Raw genomic sequence first — 19,649 nt, 5'->3', positions numbered from 1 at the left:
AAGAGTTTGAGAACTAGGCTACTGATTTAGAAGCCATTTTTAAGAGTCCAAATTAGTATGGTCCTTTAATTAGTGCTAGTATGCTGGCTAGAGGCAACTCTCCCTGTAATGTTGTTGGACTCATCTGCAACAAGCACAGCTGTGTGACGCAAATTAGACCCCCCCCCCCCTTTCTTACACTGCTGGCTTGATCAGAGACACCAGGGTTGAAAGCAAGTAGTGTCATCATGAACACGATTCCACAGATTCCAAGACCACTCAGAAGCTGTGGGTTTTAGTTATGAGATCAATGCATCCTGATTCCTTGCAACTCTGATGTGATTACATGGCCTTCTGGAACAAAGAGCCAGCTTTTAGCAATATTGCCATCTCACAAGCTCGTGCCAAAGCATCACTCTATACCGTACAATTAAGACTGATTCAGTAGGACAGTAGGCTAGCTTAAGGCCTCTCTCCCTTAGTCAGCTATTTAAAAGCCATTTTAGTAAGAATAATATCGCAATGGTGCCAACTACTAACCTTCAAGTACTGGTCTCTGGAGAGCTCATTGTTCCCTCCTGGTCCTTCGTTCTCCCTGGCCTGGAGCCAGCTGGAACATTCAAGAGTTAATTGGACTTGTGCTTAAGATGCTGTTATGGTCCACCAGTGCCCCCATCAGGAAGGTTGAAGGATTACACTTAGGTGTGGCGGAGTCTCCCGTCGATCCGACTGATGAGTCGCAAATGGAACACATTCTGTCAGGTCTCGCTAGGGCGCGCAGCACTAGCCAACACACAAGAGGGGGCTGGGGTGTGCTGAAACCAGCGCACCCCGAAACAGGTTGAGAATTGATTGCATGAAACAATCACCTGTGCATCCAGTCTCAATGTTGGTAAACAATTAATTGGTCCATTACATCTGCACTGATTGAAGCCAATTAAAGGTTGTGTAGTGATTCACTAATATTTTCATGCCGCAGACCCCCATTTGAAAATATATTGTGCTACGGAAGAGAAGATTTACCAATAATTGTCAACATTTCTCAAAAATAGCCAAAAGATTAAGTAGTGTAGCGTGTTAAAACTGTTCCTGATTTTGCTAAGGTTCCCCTGGCTGGGACCCCCTCAAGGACCCCCCAGAGAACCAGTGGTGTAAGTGATATTTATAAGTAGGGATACCAATTTCATTTTGTAGGATACTAGTCCCAAGAGACACGTGTATTTTGGAGGGGGGAAAAAAGAATCCTGTGCACATTTAAATGATGTAGACAAGTCCTGGATAACCCCAGTGCTGTGTCAGAGATGGCATTGTGCAGTGTACTCAAGTTGGATTGGCACAACTAGTTGGGAAGCCGGGTTGTGCAGGGAAATGTTCCTGTCCACCGTGGGTTTGGTTCCTCCACAGTTCCTCTGGCTTGGCCAATCAGATTGCTAGATCAGAACCACTTATGATAAATTAGTATGCCTTTGTAATTTAAGCAATAAAAGCATTCCACAGCTTTGTTTGCCCGCTATTGCATTTTCTTCTGCTTACAGCAAGTAGAAGACAAGTAGGAAAGACCTTTACGCTGGTTAAAGTTAGATAAACAATTCTACACAATGTACCAAATCAAGTGGAGTTTTAAAATGTTTATTAAAAAAATAATCAAAATAGAAAACTTTACATAAAAATGGTGCCCAGAAGACAACACAAGGTATACATCCATGTGTCACTCATTTACACATTATAACCCATCCTATTATGGCACAGACAGACAACAACAGTTGGAGATTTGGTTCATGGCAAACGCATGTGAAACTAGGCATCCTTTATAATCAAGCAACTCCATGTCAAAAGCTGTGCCCTGTAAGGGGTACCGTTGTGAATAACTTTGAGTCTTCACGATAACATTGGTAAAAACAGGAGTTGACCATGCTGTTGTAATTTGTAATCACACCAATAATATACAGAATACATGGGAATGGTATTCTATCGTCTTAGTTTTAGAACTGGTTACCGCCATACACCATTAACAGGAACCTATACCTTAAGATTCCTCCGTTAAATCCCATCTTCTGGGCGGTTATGTTATATGCTTATCTGACCAACAGTGATAATAATACTGACTTTAAATATTGGATCGAAAACCACCCCGTGAAATGGCAGACTTTAAACATTCATCAAGTCATTCGATATCAAATTGTGGGAAGAAAAAAAACAAACAGCAAAACACAAAATGCCGATAGTCACTAGCTGCAGTAGAAGTCTGTTCCTGAAGTGAACCTTCACCATGAGGCTGTGTGAAAAATCAAAGCATAAACGTAAAACTGGCAGTGGTTATAGTCAATGAATGACAAGTAACACTATGATATTAAAACAAGGGCATTTTTGAAAAGGCAGTAAAGAATCAAAAATGTAACCCACTCACAGAGACAGCCAATCACAGGATGAGCTCCAACAGGAAGCCACCCAAGCTCAGGAGAGCCCAAGGATTGATATGGAGAAGCACCATGCAGAAGGCAGGAAATGGTTGGATGAGAAGATGTTACTGATGAGACTCTGGTCTCTCAGCGCTGGAAGTCCAGCTAAAAGACATTTGTGTCTGCCAACGCTGACAAAGATGCAGGAGCCGTCCATCTGCATTACAACACACAACAGACTGCGTCTGATGGTCAACAATGCAACATGGAGGTCAGTCATCTGAAAGACCAGCGAGCATCTGCAACCAGCGCTTCAGGTCATTGGTTCTAGACTTTAGAGAGCTCTACGGAAAACGGACGGTGCAGCCGGTTCCCAAAGTCAGAAATGGAGATCTATTTGAGCCCTCTGCAGCCGAACCACATGGCTCTGAGACAACAGGGAGAACAGGCTATTACTGATCAGTCGATCTAACCGTAAGAGAGCATTTTTTAAATGCCATCTTGAGGTCAACAAAGAATCAAAAAAAGTAATAAGGCCTAAAATAACTGCATCGCTGGTAACATGTAGCACCAAAAACTGCTCAAGTTAAAGTTGTTTCCCCCAATTTAGTCTACTGCATATTGTGGGAAATTATCCCAAATTGAAATCAATGAAGTGATGTTTAAAATGAAAGCCAGTGGTAGCAATACAATTACATTTGGACAGGTAAAATTTCAAGTGACTAATAGTGCGATGGCAAATATGACATTTAAGAGGTTAGCATCATGATGTGGCTTTTTGGCACATTTCTAATCCCAAAGCTCCCTCTTCTGTTGGGAAAATGGAAGCACATCCCTTTCAAGGCCTTCAAATCCATCTATTGCACAGGTCAAGGTAGTCTGGGAGATAAAAGTAAACTAGAAGTGGGCACAACCCTACAAATAAGGTAAAATGTCAATAAATTAAAACCAAATGATATTGCACAAAATTGCAAACTGTAAAGTAAGGTGGTACAGTACACAATGCAATTACTAGTAGTGCTAACGTGATCATATAAATCCCTTTGTGATGCAAACTTTGCACCCTATTGATGTGTTTTGTTTCAAAATAGGTCCAAGACAATAAACGTTAACAAAAACAAAAAAAAATGACCACGGTGAACACACAAAAATAAACAAATGGTACATTCAAACAAGTCGTCACAGTTAAAGCACTTGAGACAAAGCCCGTTTGTGCCGTTACACAAATAAATCAAGTCAGCATTATGCTGTATAGGTAGGAAGGTAGTGCTTTGATTCTGTCCATACAGACGACAAGTAAGACGTGACAGTCTGAGTCATAAGTTACCTTGTTGGTTAATATCACAGCCACTAAGGGAGTTGCATTCAGAGGACCTAATGAACCCAACTTCCAATCAAAAGCACAGTAAAAACCTGATCCTACTTAGAAAGCCCAAGGAAGATCTTTATAGGTTCAAACAGTGAAATGCATAGGTTCAAACAACAGTGAAATGCTGTCAGAAATGCATCCAGACTGACTCAAACCATTTAGGGGGAATAGATGAGGGGATTCCAATTGAACATGTGGCATTTCGCTCGGAACCTAGTCTTCAAGGTATAGTTTGGGTTTATTGACAATGCGGTTTGAGTTACTATTAGTGATATCAATTTATGGACGGTCACTTTCAGAGTCCCCTGTTAGAAGACATAGCAGCTTGCCCCTGCAAGATGGCAGCTTGTCAAAGATAAATATGGTAAATGGGACCGGCTAACAAAAAAAAATTAAGCCACAGAGACAGCTTTCACGCATTACTGGAGATCTTCTTCACAGACCGATACTATATCTGGGAACCATTTCACTTGTTGAATTATGCCAGTGCTGAAGAGGCTCCAGTGTGTAGTGATACACTGGCAGTCTTCAACAAACAAAATAGTCCCAAGATGTAATGTCAGTCTGTGTGGTGAAAGAGCACCTGTAATACATTAAAAGAGTGTGGTTTCAAATGTTTGTTAGCCGACCATTTGCCACCGTAAGTTTCTCTGACAAGCTGCCATCTCGCCGGTGCAAACAGCCATGTCTCCAGGCACTGCCGTGATCCATAGATTGACATCAATAGTGTGACTCATACCAACTCATATCACCTTATGTCAAAAGACACCTGACCACACCAACCATCTTTTTAAAAATGTCCTCAGCCACAGAAATAAATGTTCATCTGTTGCATCAGCATTGAAATTCACACAGCTTGCTCGAGTCCTTGCTGGTGTGCATCAAGTTAAAAACAAGTGTTTCGGATTAGTCTGTGATGATGACCTACGGCCAGGGTTTACAAATGAAGTGGCACCAGCAAACAAGTCATCTGAATGAGCGCTTAGTTGGACCAGTTTCGTCTTATAGTCAGAGTCAGGTTGAACCGTTAAGGGCAAGAGCTTAGTGGCATCCCTGGATGCCTGCCGTGATATAAAAACGGAGAGAGATCATTCTAAACTTGGATCAACTTAGGCTGTATTCTGGATCATTCAGGGCTTTCAGACGCAAGTTGTACCATGTAAGGTCCTCAGCAATAAAAGTCAAGTGGAATTGACTTGGGACAATCAAAAGACGAGTCAGATGATGAAGCTTTAATGTTTCATCTGCTGTGGTTGAGAGGCAAGAAGCTGTCCCTCTTCCTGCGTCGCCAGGGGTTACGGTTACACGGTTGTTGGCTCCTGAACTCTGGCACTGGGCTCTGAACGTGGTGAGCGAATCCACCTTGGGGACTGGGGAATTGACCTTGAGAAGGATTTTGATGCCGGAGACCACTGGCTTGGTTGTGCTTGAAGCTCAAGGTGTGTGCTTCAACAGGGGAGGGGTAGTTCAGTCTTGTGGAGTAACCGTGGCCTTGCTGTCCTCCTACCTGAACATGGTTGAGGTGGTGGGACCTGGGTAGAGTGCTTGGGGAGTCGGTGGAGTGGGCGACGGGTGAGGCTTGCATTGTCTGGCGGCGGACAGCACTGATGGAAGGTGGATTCTCACAGTAGAACTGACAGTCTTGGAGGGAGGGGAGGGTCATGTTGGCTGGAATTGGCATCTGAACCGGGTGTGAAACAAACCAAAGAGCACAATGTTAGAAGGTGGCATAATATTGACCTCCATCCATTATACTGACATTTATATCTGAACTGTGGAAAGAAAAAAGAAAAAAGAATCAACCTGTGTTGTATTAGGGATGAAGCCAGCAGGATGTGTGGCTCTGAGATCAGTGGGCAGCTGTAGCAATGGCTGGATTGGGGCCAGGCTGATGGTGTGGAGGGGCATAGCAGTTATACTGCTGGGAGGAGAGTCAGACTCCTGGAAAACATATGCACACATCCAGACACATAAGAAAATGCAGCTTATACTTGGACAAATAATGGAAGGTGGGGAAATAAAATGCAGAGCATTCACTCCACATCACACTCATCCCATTTGGCAGTCAAGTCCATAGGATTTAACAATACACACCACCACCATTATTCTTGGTTACATGAGAAAAACCTCAGGGCACTCATCAGCACATAACACCGTACCCTATTCTTTTGGCAACGGTTAGTGTTGTCCAATAGCTACACGGTTAAATTATTCAGCTGGATGATAAAATACAGAAACCCCACTTGTCCTTTTCCCCAGGGTTAATGCTTTTTGATAAAGCTTGTAACAATTTGGGCAAAGTATGCATTCATGTCCCATAGGCACATCACTAACTCAACTTTCGGGGCACCTCTTCCCGGGAGTTTCTGTTCCTTCCCCATTTTGCAAGCTTCCATAGACTATGATTGCGGAACCCCACGGCTGTGGATCAAGGGTCTGAACTTGTTATCATAACTCCCATGGATCGTGCTTGTGGCCCCCTGGCTACGGATCAAGGGTTTCCATGAAACACAGCTGTGGACCGTTATTGTATTACACTATTATTACACCTGCTATTGTCATTGAAGTCATTAAAGTTGTAAATGTTGTTGCTCGTCTCTCTCTCTCTCCCTCTCCCTCTTATGCATCTCTCCCTCTCTCAGTCTGTCTGCCCCCCCAACATGATCAAGGCATTTGGCCACCAAACCTAGAGCCTGGTTCTGCCTCGGTTTTGTCCCATAAAGAGCTTTTCCTTCATGCTGAAAAATACTTGCTTGCGGGGGTGAGGAGTGGGGGGGTCTTGAGACAACTTGTTGTGATTTGGCACAATAATATTGAACTATAATATTGAATGATCAATCAAAGATGAAGAACGCCATATAATGTGCTTCACATTAACTCTTTCACTGCCACACTTATTTCAGACTGTGTCGTCCCAGTGCCAGGAAAAAGGTGCATTTTTCCTCCGTTTGTTTTTTAACATTGAAGTGAATGGAGCAGCAATTTTTTGGATAGCGTTATCTCCTAGTTTCTTTGAGATAAAAAAAAAAAAAAAAAAACATTCTAAAAAAAAAAAAATTAAAATATTTTCGTCATTTCCGTCCGTGGCCATGATAGCCATAGATAACCTCACTCCGTCAAATGGAAGAAGCTTGCGACACACATTTTGTTTCACAGCGTACTTGCATCTGAGACTTCGGGCGCAGAATCGATGACAGACAGAGTTTCATTTTTTCAAGCTACTAGGCAGGTGATTGGATGATCCCGCCCCTAGCAGCCGCTGATTGGTTCGTATGCGCAGCGGTTCGGGCAGCTTTACTCTGTGAGCAATCCCAGACCCTCCTTCCTGAAACCAAATGCAATGCAATGCATGAGATTTCCGGAGGGAGGGGGTGTTTACCAGGCTAAGCCATAGAGCCATCGGACGGGAATTCCCGTTTTTGGCAGTTAAAGAGTTAAGGGATGCATGTTCACAAACTGAACTGTAACAGGGGGGGAAAAGCAACGCTTTAATTATGAATCACCAGAAGTATTCGATTACATACATATGATGCAACAATGCCCAGCGAGGAATTACATGACAGTTCTGCGACCATCAGGGGCCAGTGGCATGGCTAAAACTTACTACATCACTCCCAGAGGACAGCGAGCATGCTGACAAGGATGATGAGGACGAGGAACAAGAATGGTGCTGAGGGCTGGGGAGCGAGACGGGCGACGGTGACGGCGAGTCAGCACTAAGGGGAGACGAAGAGTCCCTCTGATCCTCCATGGAAGACAACATCAGCCTGGCAAGATGCTGCTCACAGGTTTCTACAGCTGGGATCATAATCATATTCCCATTTATTTAGAGCACAAAGTCATTTATCAACATCACAAATGTAAAAAATAAAATATTCTAAAACTTTTACGAAATTTGTCAGCAAAATGAAGGTGGTTTTCCATATCTTGGTCTTCATAATGACATACGTGGTACTAACGATTTGAACATTTCATAATTAATTGTGCTTGTAGTGATCAAATTCAAGCATTTGGTTTTCAATGTGGAGTATAGTGATCAAATTCAAGCATTTAGTTTTCAATGTGGAGTATAGTGATCAAATTCAAGCATTTGGTTTTCAATGTGGAGTCATTTAATCAAGAAGCATGATCCAATTTTGAGTGCCTATGTCTGATAAGTACCAAACATAGCTCTTAGAACACACATATTTGAAAAAGCTCGGGCTCACAGTTCCTTAAGCCCGAGTTATACTTGGTTGCGCACCAGTGTCACACGCAAAAATAAGCGTTGCATCGACATGTGAGCTTGTACATATGCTTAAATGTAAATCAGGCCTTGAGGGTTAGTGCAAACACAATATAAACACAAAATTACCATGATTCCCTAGCTTGGCGTACTGCTTGATACCCCACTTTCTGATGCTCCAGTCCCTGTAAAACAACACTTCTGGGCTCACTTTGATGATGCGTCCTAAAGTGCTGTGAGGAAGGGAGGATAGAACACATCCAGTATGTTAGGCAGGCCAGTGATAACCACAAATAATGGGGATTGGTAACCAAAATATTATAAATTCTAAATTTGTAATATATTAATAACATGGTAGTAGTACATAACAAACGGACATGATAATATCTGCCTCCTGTATTGCAATTAATTGATAATTATACAAGGATATTTTCATGTCCCCTGGTTAAGTTGAAGAAACCAACCTGTCATATTCTTTGTTGGGGTAGTTGGATGCGTGATGAGACACGCCATGGCTCAGCACCATGAAGGCAAAGTCAAACACCTGCTTGACTTGCAGGACTCCATACGAACTCCTGCCCACATCGTTAGCTATGAGGTTCATAAAAAGTAAAAGAAAGAAAATCATTACAAAGCCGAACAACATGGGATAAATGACTGACATTACAACATATACATACACAAATTTTACTTTTGACACATCTAGACAGAGTCCACCCCAGTCAACTAAGAATTAGTTTATTAAGTATAGAGGGTTTAAGTGGTAAAGAGGCTGAACAGTTCAACAAACAGTAGGTTGTACGTCCTTAAAATTAAGGATATATTCACACGGCTTAAATGGCTTTGTCCGATGGACATTGATGCAGTGCTTACAGCATCCATATACTTGCTGTTGGTGTAGTGATCCATTTTCCGCTGGGAGATGGCTATTCACAACTTTGTCCCCAATAGAAGGGGCTCTGCTGTAGCTGACAGAAAGATCGTTCTCAAATTAGACTGTCATTTTGAATAGCTACCAGTTTTTTTTATTGACGTGTACTTGTAGGAGGGGTGGTTTGGATGTACTTTTTGAATGCTACTTACAGTTACTGTAATGAGTTAATGTTTTAGTCAGAACAAAACCTCTTAACATCCTCTAGCGTTTTTTGTAGGTTTTTTTTTTTTTTACTGCAAGAAGAACAATTAACACTTCCAATAGGTTTTTTTTTCGTCAGGTACCTAATTGCTAGTAGGTACCTGACGATTTGATTTCCGATTCAGAGGGCTACGATTCGATTATATTCCGATACATTGCGATTAATTTACTTCCATTATCTTTTATTGATAATAAAAACAAATGGAAGAATGCCAACATCAACAATTGCAGACAACAAGAAAATAAACAAGTCCTTTTGTAAGATACTGACTTAAAACAAAGGGTGCTCAATATTCTGATAACAAAACAGAATCTGGCTGCTGCTCTGTGCAATATGATGATGATTTTAATAATCGATTTGACATTTGTGAATCGATTCATCATCGTCCATGTCAGAATTGCGATTAATCTATGAATCGATTATATTTTCCACCCCTAACTTCCAATACCCAGCCAAATCTGACCGATCCTTCCACACCCAAGCAGCGCTCCAGACTTCAGCTATCCAGCATAAAAATGCCTTTTGTAAAGCACTGACCTCCTTTACCACGTCAACCTGAAATGCCAAGCCATTTTTCACAGCCTCCACCTGGTCTCATTTTCACCCTATGTTAGGCAGTCCCCTTGAGGGGCGACTTTTGTTCCCGTTTTTATCTGGATAAAAACAGTTCTCTCACCTTTAGGGTAGCGCATGCAGCGGAAGACTACAAAACCCATGCTTTCCATTTAACCACTTAATACCCTATATACTTTGTTGACTGGGGTCCCCCAGGACCCTAGACGTGGCCTGCTGTCCCCTCCACAAATATTTGCCAAGAATAGATCATCTACCGGCTCACTATCCGTCACCACGCATTGTGCCATGAACATGGCATTCTACATACACATTCCAATAATAAGACATTATGAAAATCACATCGACTACTTGAAATCACTCCATCAAAGGGAAACAATCTCCACTTAAAACAGAGTATAAACATTTTTAATTTCTCAAGGAAGTGATTGTAATGGATATGTAATCATCTTCATCATTTTGTCACAGAGTAAAGCCACCACAACGTTAAATGCAGCACAATCAAAACTGGCCCAACAAAATAACAATTTGTCACACGCATGTATCCTCCATGTTTCCACATGTCAGTTGATCTCACCTGGCTGTAGAGGGTCTTCTATACATAACATGGATGGCCTGTTTCCATTGCCCATGGCCTCGGCCAATTCCTCTTTGGCCACGTATGCCCCTCCATCTCTCACCCGGATGCCCAACCTCTGGTAGTTAAAGTCACGGCCATAGAGCGCAAAGAACTCAATTAACAGGATACCCAGGTTGATGTTGGTACGCCGCGTGTCGATCCGTGGATGGCGCTGGAACAGACAGTACAGAGGACACATACAGTAAGTCAGTAAGTCCCAACTGAGTTCCAAACAGTCAACTGGGGATGAACTGATGTAAAACTCAGCACTCCAGACAATCTGCTTCGTGTGCGAGGTTCACAGACTGCCTGTGAAACTGTAGAGAACTAATGAACATGAAAATGTATCATTAATCTGTTAATCATATTCTGTTCATATATTCATCCTATCATGGATGCATTTTAAATGGCGATTTTGCTGATGCCAGTTTATCCGTTAAGTTGTTTCGATACCGGTGCCAAAACAGTACCTGAACAGATCTTTCAATACTAACAAAAAGCACAAAACCAGTTGACATCAAAAACATTTATTTTATTACCATGAAAAATCTGATCTTCAAATCTGAATTTACACTAAACAATGTATTAATTTGATCTTGAAATTGAATAAATTAACTGTTAAGTAAACTGATGATATTAATTTGTTTCCCTACTGACATGAGAACAGTTCCGCTTGCAGTGATCACAGCGGTTCAAAGTTTACCAGCGCTATAAAAGATTACGCTACCAGTACATTAACATTATGGAACCAAAGTTAACAACCAAAGTTTACTAGTATGGCCTAATGTTTAACAACCAAAATTGACTAGTGTGGCCTAATATTTAACAACTTAAAGAATTTGTATTTAAAGCTAAAATAATTGTTTCTTTTTTTCCCAAGTTCTTGAGCTTGTACATATAAAAGTCTGGTCAATCCACCGAGTAGTAGTGGATAGAATCACCAGACCTCAAGTAGTGGGAGCGACCAGCCTTCTCAGTTGAGGTACTACCCTGAATTGTGTCTCCCAGTCTGTGTCTTTATGTGCCATAGTGTCTATTCCAATGTGTACCAAGAAGCTCCGTTATCAAATGGTTACGTTTCAGTTTAAGGTTGGAGATGGCTATGGTCAGGGTATGCCAAGCCTACCAGAGTTGGATTTGCACCAGCCTGAGAGGCAGTACTGGCCAAGTTTACCATGGGCAAAAAGAAACATCCCTGTGCAGCCTTCCCACCGACTCAATGGCAGAGTATAATATTGCTTTAAAGTCTTGCTGTGTTCTCCTAATGGAGCCGTGCTGATTTTGGCACCATGCGGTTTCAACAGTGGAAGGAGCTTTATGCTAAATGGATTGAAAACTAGTTGAAAGCACAGAGGAAGTTGCCTCCTGCTTGCAGCAGTAGAGCCACTACTCTGCCAAACTTATAAGCGCCTCTTTAACAAAAGTAATGCCACAGAAAATCCACACAATATAATCCAAAAACTATTGTAGCTAAACAAAATAAGGATACAGAGAACCTTAAGCCCAGCCCACAGTAAGGAGAGTTCAGCGACTCATCAACTAAGGATGGTGAGGTCATGAAAACACGTTAAGCTTGTAGATCGGCCATTTCAACAATTTTTCAGAAATGTTGAGCAAGGCGTTGTGGGCTTGTAGATTCGCCATGTTTGGAGTGAGACACCATCGTACGTCGAAGCATAAATTATTAGGCCCTCACAGGGAGAGAGCTGACGTTTATAGAGATTTATGACTCTTCTTAATTACCTTCTCAGCAGGGCAGTATGTGCAGTTAGTTTGATGAGAGACAAGCTGTTCATTGAAAGAATCTCTTAACTGCCATGACCCGTGTGGAAAGCCTGATGACGCGAGAGTCTGACGCTTCCATCGATTTCTCTCATGAAGAGGCATGACAGTCAAGGCAGAGTAAACTGCATGCAGGATTTCGCAATGGTAAATGCAATGGCGCTTATGTTTTGTGTGTCACTCAGCGTGACGCTATGGCATTGGTAGGAGTACCAGGGCTTTAAAGAGTACATATTAAGCAAAGTATCAGACCAGATACTACAATCGTATCGGAGCAAAACTACTTAAGTTAGCAGTACCTAGCGATACCAGCCACTACCTTGGTTCCAGCTGAGTGTGTTCCACTGTGGTCAACAAACAAAACATCAAGCCCATGAACATGTGGACACACTTGTGTTCTTTTAAGAATTAGAAACACTGCATGATCTTTTAAGAATTAGAAACACTGCATGGTAAGACTGACATTATTATTCATTCCTGCTTTATAGTTAATAAGTTGAAATGGCTGTCCTTTCTGCGAAATCAGGCTAAGGTTCACATAATGTTTTGGTACTCTAAATCTAGGACACCGGCTGTAGGGAATAAAAGGTTAAAACATATTTTTGTTTTAAAATATTGTGTGCTGCTTATGTTATATTGTGGTAGGTTAGCCCAGATCAATTACTCTAAATGAGTTTGATTTAGATCTACATTAATCCATTTAGACCTGGAAAGAAAGCCTATATGTTGTTATACCTTTCAATCCGGGAAAGCATCAGTGTCATTTTAGTTTTTGCTATAGCTACATGATTTTTTTAATTCAGAAAAAAAAATTCGGCCTCAGGTCTAATGGATTAACCATACCGGGCAGCAGCTTCCCTACAACCCGACAGCGACCACACCACCCAGACGACAACAGTGTTCCAACGCCACACACACACACACACACACACACACACACAAACACACACACACACACACACACACACAAGACCTCCGGGTCAAAACATGGGTTTTTAAAACAATTATATTTCTCATCGCTTAGTCTCTTCTACTTTGCTGTGGCTAGTACCTCACCATATAAGCTGTGCGCTCTGCCTCCTCCTTTTGACAATTTTTTCACTTGGATGTATTTATGCCAGACAATCTAAAATAAACCACGAACACGGTCTGTTTGAACATTCTGCTTACTAATAAACTACTGAAAAAGCATTGTGTGTGACCTTCTTGGTCATGCACATTGGCCATCAGAAAATGTCCAGTCTTCCCCATCAACCAAGTTGCTGTAGCTATAGTGGAAATCATATAGTGAAAAACAAAGTGAATATCATGGAAATCTAAGCTATAGTCACCAACACTGGCAGAAAGCAGATGTGGTGGTGCCTTGTGGCTCGACCAGTTACTGCACAGACCATGTGCTCCTCGAGAGCTATGAGGAGTTTAAAGGCCCCTGCATGGTACCAAATGAGGTGATCACCCAATCACCTAAAGGTGATCTCACCTAAAGGTGATAGGGTGATCACCTCATTTGGTAGCATGCAGGGGCCTTAAATAAGACGTGTGTGTGTATGTACCTGTAGGAAGCTGACAGCCATAAGGATAAGACTATAAGAGCTGATGCCACCGGTGAAGACTTCATTCAGATCTCTCTGCAGTAGGAACTGCTTCAGCACAAAGATCAGGGGAGGAAGGACAGTGTATTTCTGCCAAACAGTAAGAGAAAGATCGAGGGATTAACAAAGAGGTCTCTTGAAAAAAAAAAAAAACACAGTTAACGCAGTTAGTCTCCACTAGGCTTACCTTGAGGTAGCTCTTGATGAGCTGCGCTGCCCTGACTGCAGTCTCCATGTTGAAGCTGATGTCCACCTTTACCTCCGTCTCCTGGTCTGTCAGCTTAATGATCGGCACCTGTTGGCAGGGCAAATTAAAAAGTCAGGGGGAGAAAATCTGAATTGCTGAAAATAGAATGTTTTAACTTAATGTAATTGTTGGAGAAAGAGCCTGAAAAAAAAAAACTATTGCTCTAAAGAAAGTATAGCAATCCACACCACCGTCCCCCAACGCATGAAGCAGTGATTGTGATGGAGTTTTTAGGGTCACAGTGACCTACTTTTGGTACACAACACCGCCCTTCCTAGATGTAGCCATATACAATGGCCTTACACCAGGCCTTAGGGAGACATGCACACAAAATCTCATGTACTTATAGCATAGCACAAGCATTATGATGAACAATTGTTAGTCTGAAGGCTTGAAATAGTGTCCAAGAGGGAAGCACGCACATCTCAAAAATGTTTCGACCCATGTGGGTCTTCGTCAGGTCTGAACTAGCCTCGGAAACCCATGCTTTTTTTTTTGTTACAAAGGTCTGAACCTGACAAAGACCCACACGGGTCGAAACGTTGTTGCCTTAATAATAAATAAATAAATAAAACTACTGGGAGCTACAGAACAGTGTGCAGACTTCCCTTCTATTACATTTTTACCAACTTTTTCTGAATCCAATTGTGTTCTCATTTTGCTAAAAACGATGCCCAGCTGCATTTCTTAAAGGTTGACTTTTAACCAGAATCCTATCGTTCTATTATGAGGCACACATGAAAATCTGACAACACTTGAGGCGCTGGGAAAACTGTGGATTTCTCTATGCACTAGATTATTATCTATTTTTAAGATATATTTCTGGCACTTTATTAACAGGGACAGTGGAGAAAGAGGAAATGCAGAGAGAGAGAGAGTAGGGGGGGTTGACAGTCAGCAAATGGTCCGGCTAGCTAGGAATCTAACCAGGGGTCTCGCTGATCAGAGTATAGCACCCAGTGCCATCGGGTCACCCCTTGGCACTGGATTTTTTTTTGCGCCTAACAAACGAATTCTCAAGACAAAGAATTCAGATTTACTACTTGGGGTCTACCACTCAGTACTGACCGAAGCTTTGTCCAGGACTTTGATAGGATATGATCCAGCTATATTGCGTTTCCTCAGGGCTTGTTCCAACTCCTGGAGAGGGGGTTGGTCCCACTTCCCAAACACCACCAGGTCAATGTCACTGGAAACAAAAGGCTTAATTAAGAACCTCTTAAGACGCAAAACAGAATCAAATACATCTTGACAGTACTTAATGTTATGGCAACATAAAGGCAGATATAAAAAATTGATTGCATGCACACAGGCCCACAACATTTACCTTGTAGGTAGATATAGTCCAGTGCTGAAGCTGCCAAATATCTCCACCTGCAAAATACAAACAGAAATTGGTGTCTTTCTGGATTTGGTCTGCCACTCTGTTGTCAGATGTGTTATGGGAGCAAAATGGGACACTCACTGCGCACTGCACAGTTACCATATGGTTGGTAAGCATTCTCTCGCAGAAAGGCACAACAAACATCGTTTCTTAATCATTTTTAAACCCTCATTGTTAAACATCCTTCGTATTTGTCAGATGCCTTGGAAAGTGAGAGCTGTACTAGATCAATTGACTTAATTACTTAAACCCTTGGGCTCACACTGAGATTGGCAATTTATTTCTTTTCCACAGTTCAAATCTATGATCATGCTCCATTGTGCATCTGTTTGAAATTGTTTTTAACCCATTTAGACCTGAGGCCGATTTTAAAAATGCCTTCTAGATCCTAACCCAAGTTTTCAGAAAATCTTCTATTTTCAATAAATAAAATAAAAATCCCGTTACAATATACATAAAATGACACAGATTTTTTTTTAAAAGTATAACAACGTATAGGCTTTCCCGGTCTAAATGGGTTAATCTACATAGACAGGGGCATGGGGGGTATGCCTCCACAATGTTGAACACTACATCTGACTATATACAAAGAAGAAGATCTAATTAGTATTTTACTTATCATACTATATACAGATTGGTCAAAATAACATTTTATTCACTAAAAACAGAAGTGTTTTGTTATGTTTTTCTCTTAAACCACTTAAACCCCAGCATCGGTTTTGTGGGGCAAGCTTTCGCTGAAAATAGCAGAACTGGAAAATACACTACGCCGCTCAACCATATGGGCTTTAAGTGGTTAAGAAAAAGCAACCGCAAAATTACATTCAAATTTTAAACGTCAACACTGCACTTGTTTAGAACAGTACATCTGTATGTCAAGAGGCTCCAAATCACAGTCACAGAGGGCCAGGGATAGCTCAAATTCTAAACAGGGGTTTAGAACGCTTCCAAGAAAAGCTGCTTGTTCCAAGTACAGTAACTCTAGGATTCGTTTGGGGGGGGGGGGATTACATCCGGCCAGCTTCCATTTGGTAATGAAATGTAAACCAGGCAATTGGACATTAAATTATGGCAAAAGAGTGCATGTAGGCCTATGCTGTAGTGTACAAACTAGTATGTTAAACTTAAATAATAACAGAATCTGTTTATTTGTCAGATATGTTCACATGTGAGGAATTGAACTTAATTAATTAGTTCATATAAATGCTTGGCCAAGTTAGATGCACTGCGGGTTGATTCGACCCCTAAGCAGAGGTGGACAGGTACATTACTCCTGACCTGCACCGTTTGAGTTACATATTTTATGCTTGAATTTTCTGATTGATTATATTGTTTAAATATTTAAGCGCCAAATTAAACAAGCATAAAATAGGAAAACTATAGCATATTAAAACCTCGCTGTGAGTGTGAATATACATTTTAAAACTAAAACATGACAAATGTCAAGGTCTTCAGGAAAAATTATCAAAGTGCTATACAATCCACACAACTGGGCGCTTAAATGAAAAGGGGAAAGAAATGTATCATAAAGCAAAGACGACAACCATTGCAGAAGAGCTGAAACAGGGGTTTATAATAATTCCATGACACATACTGTATTTAGGCTGTTCTCTACTAACCGGACTCAGCACAATTTAGTGCCACCCATGCAATGCAACAGCTTGTCCATTTTAGGAGAACAGACATTACAATTGTCAGATTGAGAAAATAAGGAAAGGCTGAGAAAAGTGTAACTGTTTATTTTATTATTATTAACCTAAATAGATTCTTTCCAAGTTAGTAAAATGTTGCTTGGGGCAAATAACTACAATCTCTGCATTCTCTGAATTTAGCAAGCAGGACCTTGACCAAATAGTAGAGGTACAGTAGGCTACCTAATAATATACTCACCACCTTATTATTAGAGTACAAACTGTATTGTGCCATGGTGGAGACACTCACCCGTGCTGTGGGCCAGAGGTCCTTGATGACCCCTTCTATTCTGTTCACCACATCTCTCCTCATCGCTTCTTCCTCAGGGCGCGGAGACATGAAGTTGAAGAAGTCTACTATCTCCTCGTGTAGACTACAGTGAAAAGGGGGATATAGAAGTGTGTTAGAACAGTGTGCTGGTTGAAAATAAAACAATAGCACCAGTCACTGGTACTGAACCAATGAATCAATTGAATACACAGGACCCCAATGAAAATAAGACCTCAGGGCTTTGAGTTACCCTTTTAGCACCATTGTATAATCGTACCACTGTACAATTTTCAAACTGTTAATGAAGTATTCAATCAACAATGGATTGCATGGCCATGGATGTGTGTTTAGAGCAGTGGTTCTCAAACTTATTTTCTCTTACTTCAAGGACCCCCATAATAACTGAGAGTGCACACATCGAACCAAATCGGGTCAACTTGGTTCCACTTGTACACCCTCAGAATGACAGACCCACAAGGGTCCATTTATTAGAACCACTTCAAGAAAAGAAAACACTTTGTTTTAGAAACACTAGTTTAGAGAGGCTGGCAGCATCTAACCAATTAGTGTAATTTCCCTGGCTAGTTCAGCAAATTGATTCTATGCTCTGCTGTGGCCGCTGCAGTGTTAAAGGAGTCAGCTTTCTCTGCCAGGGTTCATACTCGATCACGTTAGTAAAACGTCACTACAATGTCTTACAAAACGCATGCCGGCATTAACACTAACGTTACCCACCAGCATGGGTCGCTCGTGGTCGGATTATCATTGGACCAAAAACCGGTCATATTCACATTTCAAAAAAAGCTCTTACCCATTTATACCAGCGCTGTATCGCCTCGTCTTCCATATACTGTACGAGTCTGAAGAATAGTTCCCAGTACAGCTATTATTGGACAGTAAATGGTTGATCCCGTGGAAGGTGTTGGCCCTGTTCAGCTGCCTCTTCATGCGCCCGGTAGTAGTAGAATGTAGATACTGGTGATGTTTGACTCCCACCCCCCCGGGGGGAGGAGGGGGGCTGTGGGTTTGATTCCCGTGGTGGTGAGGTTTGATTCCCCCGGGGCCGGGCGGGGGAGGGCTGTCGGTTTGACGATGATGATGATGATGATTCCCGTGGTGATGTTTGACTGCCCCCCCGGGGGGGCTGTGGGTCTGATGGTGGTGGTGATGTGTGGTGATCCCCCCGGGGGTGTGGCTGCTGCCACATTGTTGCCTGCTGCTGCTGCTGCGACAATGTTGCTGCTGCTGAGCGACGTTGTGATGAAGAGAAGCCGGGGAGAGAGTGAAGCGCTGCTGCTGCTGTCTGAACGGATCGACGTTGAACTGCTGCCGCTCGACGTCGAGGTGCAAGAAGCGGCTGGCTTCCTCCACCACGTTCAGATGCTCGCATTGCTCGTTGATCTGCAGCGACGAGCCGCAGGGCGACGAGCTCAGCTCCGCCGCCTCGTCCGAGTCCAGAGAGCAGGAGGACGGCGACAAGGAGCCCTTCCGACGAATACTGAACGACGTCTCGCCCCCCAAACCCCCACCACCACCTCCTCCACCATTATCCTGCTGCTGCTGCTTCGTCAGTTTCCCAAATGCCACCCCTCCTCCTCCTCCTCCTCCTCCTCCTCCTCCTCCTGCCGGCGTCGTCGGTGCAGCGTGATATTTATTACACGAGTCCGGCGTGTTCTTCTTAACGCACGGCAGACATGATGCACCTTGCATCGGAAAGTTCCGTTGCATGCCGCCGCTGACGCTGGAGTTAGTTGTAAATCCCTGAGAGGTTGTTCCCCAACAGTGCATCATCCCTAAGGAATGATCAGATCCCTTCTGCTGCTGCTGCTGCTGCTGGATCCAAACGGATCCGCTGCTAGTGCTGCCGGGATCCATTGAACTTGAGTTGAGAGAGACCGGTACAATCTATAGATCTCCCCGCGGGACAATCAATGACACGCAGGCTGGCCGGACCAGGTCGCACAAACAAATGTTAAAATATATTTTTTGTACTTATCCTTTTAGCTTCATGTCCGGGAGATCTGTTGGGTTTTTGTACAAGCAGCTTGTTCGAACTCCACTCCCCTGTCAGCCAATATGGCGCACCCACTAGCCAAGTAAGAGCCCAGTGCGCATGTGTGTGGGATTTAAACCTTTTGAACACACCCCCTTTAGGCTCGACCAGGGTTGCCATGTCCGCTTACTATAAGCGACTTTGGGCTTGTTTTTTTCTGCTTAAACCCTTCATTTTATACAGTCTATGGTTTAAACCAGTGGTTCTCAAACATTTTCATGTCAAATTAACATGTATTTGTAGACCCAACCTTCTGAAAATATTTTGTGCCAGAGTCAGAGACCCCCATACACGACTTTGTGGATTTGAAAATATTCCTACATTTTCTC

At 42.4% G+C, this 19,649-nt stretch overlaps 1 protein-coding gene across 1 annotated transcript; it reads right to left on the bottom strand.

Moving 5' to 3' along the window:
- Positions 1–3,714: 3,714 nt before the first annotated feature.
- LOC308084001 (terminal nucleotidyltransferase 4A-like) lies at positions 3,715–19,334 on the bottom strand. Its single transcript, XM_080426463.1, has 12 exons — positions 18,079–19,334; positions 17,247–17,370; positions 15,249–15,295; positions 14,990–15,110; positions 13,862–13,969; positions 13,636–13,764; positions 10,259–10,472; positions 8,437–8,563; positions 8,102–8,205; positions 7,352–7,545; positions 5,551–5,688; positions 3,715–5,428 (listed from the first exon to the last, which is right to left on the bottom strand). The coding sequence occupies exons 1-12, from the start codon at positions 19,140–19,142 to the stop codon at positions 4,988–4,990; spliced, it is 2,811 nt and encodes a 936-aa protein (XP_080282589.1). The 5' UTR covers positions 19,143–19,334; the 3' UTR covers positions 3,715–4,987.
- Between the last annotated feature and the right edge of the window lie 315 nt (positions 19,335–19,649).

The sequence above is a fragment of the Gymnoscopelus braueri genome (assembly GCF_963280865.1).
Source record: "Gymnoscopelus braueri genome assembly, chromosome: 4".
In the NCBI taxonomy this organism is placed as follows: Eukaryota; Metazoa; Chordata; class Actinopteri; order Myctophiformes; family Myctophidae; genus Gymnoscopelus; species Gymnoscopelus braueri.
The sequence above is the reverse complement of the archived record's forward strand: the minus strand, read 5'-3'. Positions and strand labels throughout refer to the sequence as shown.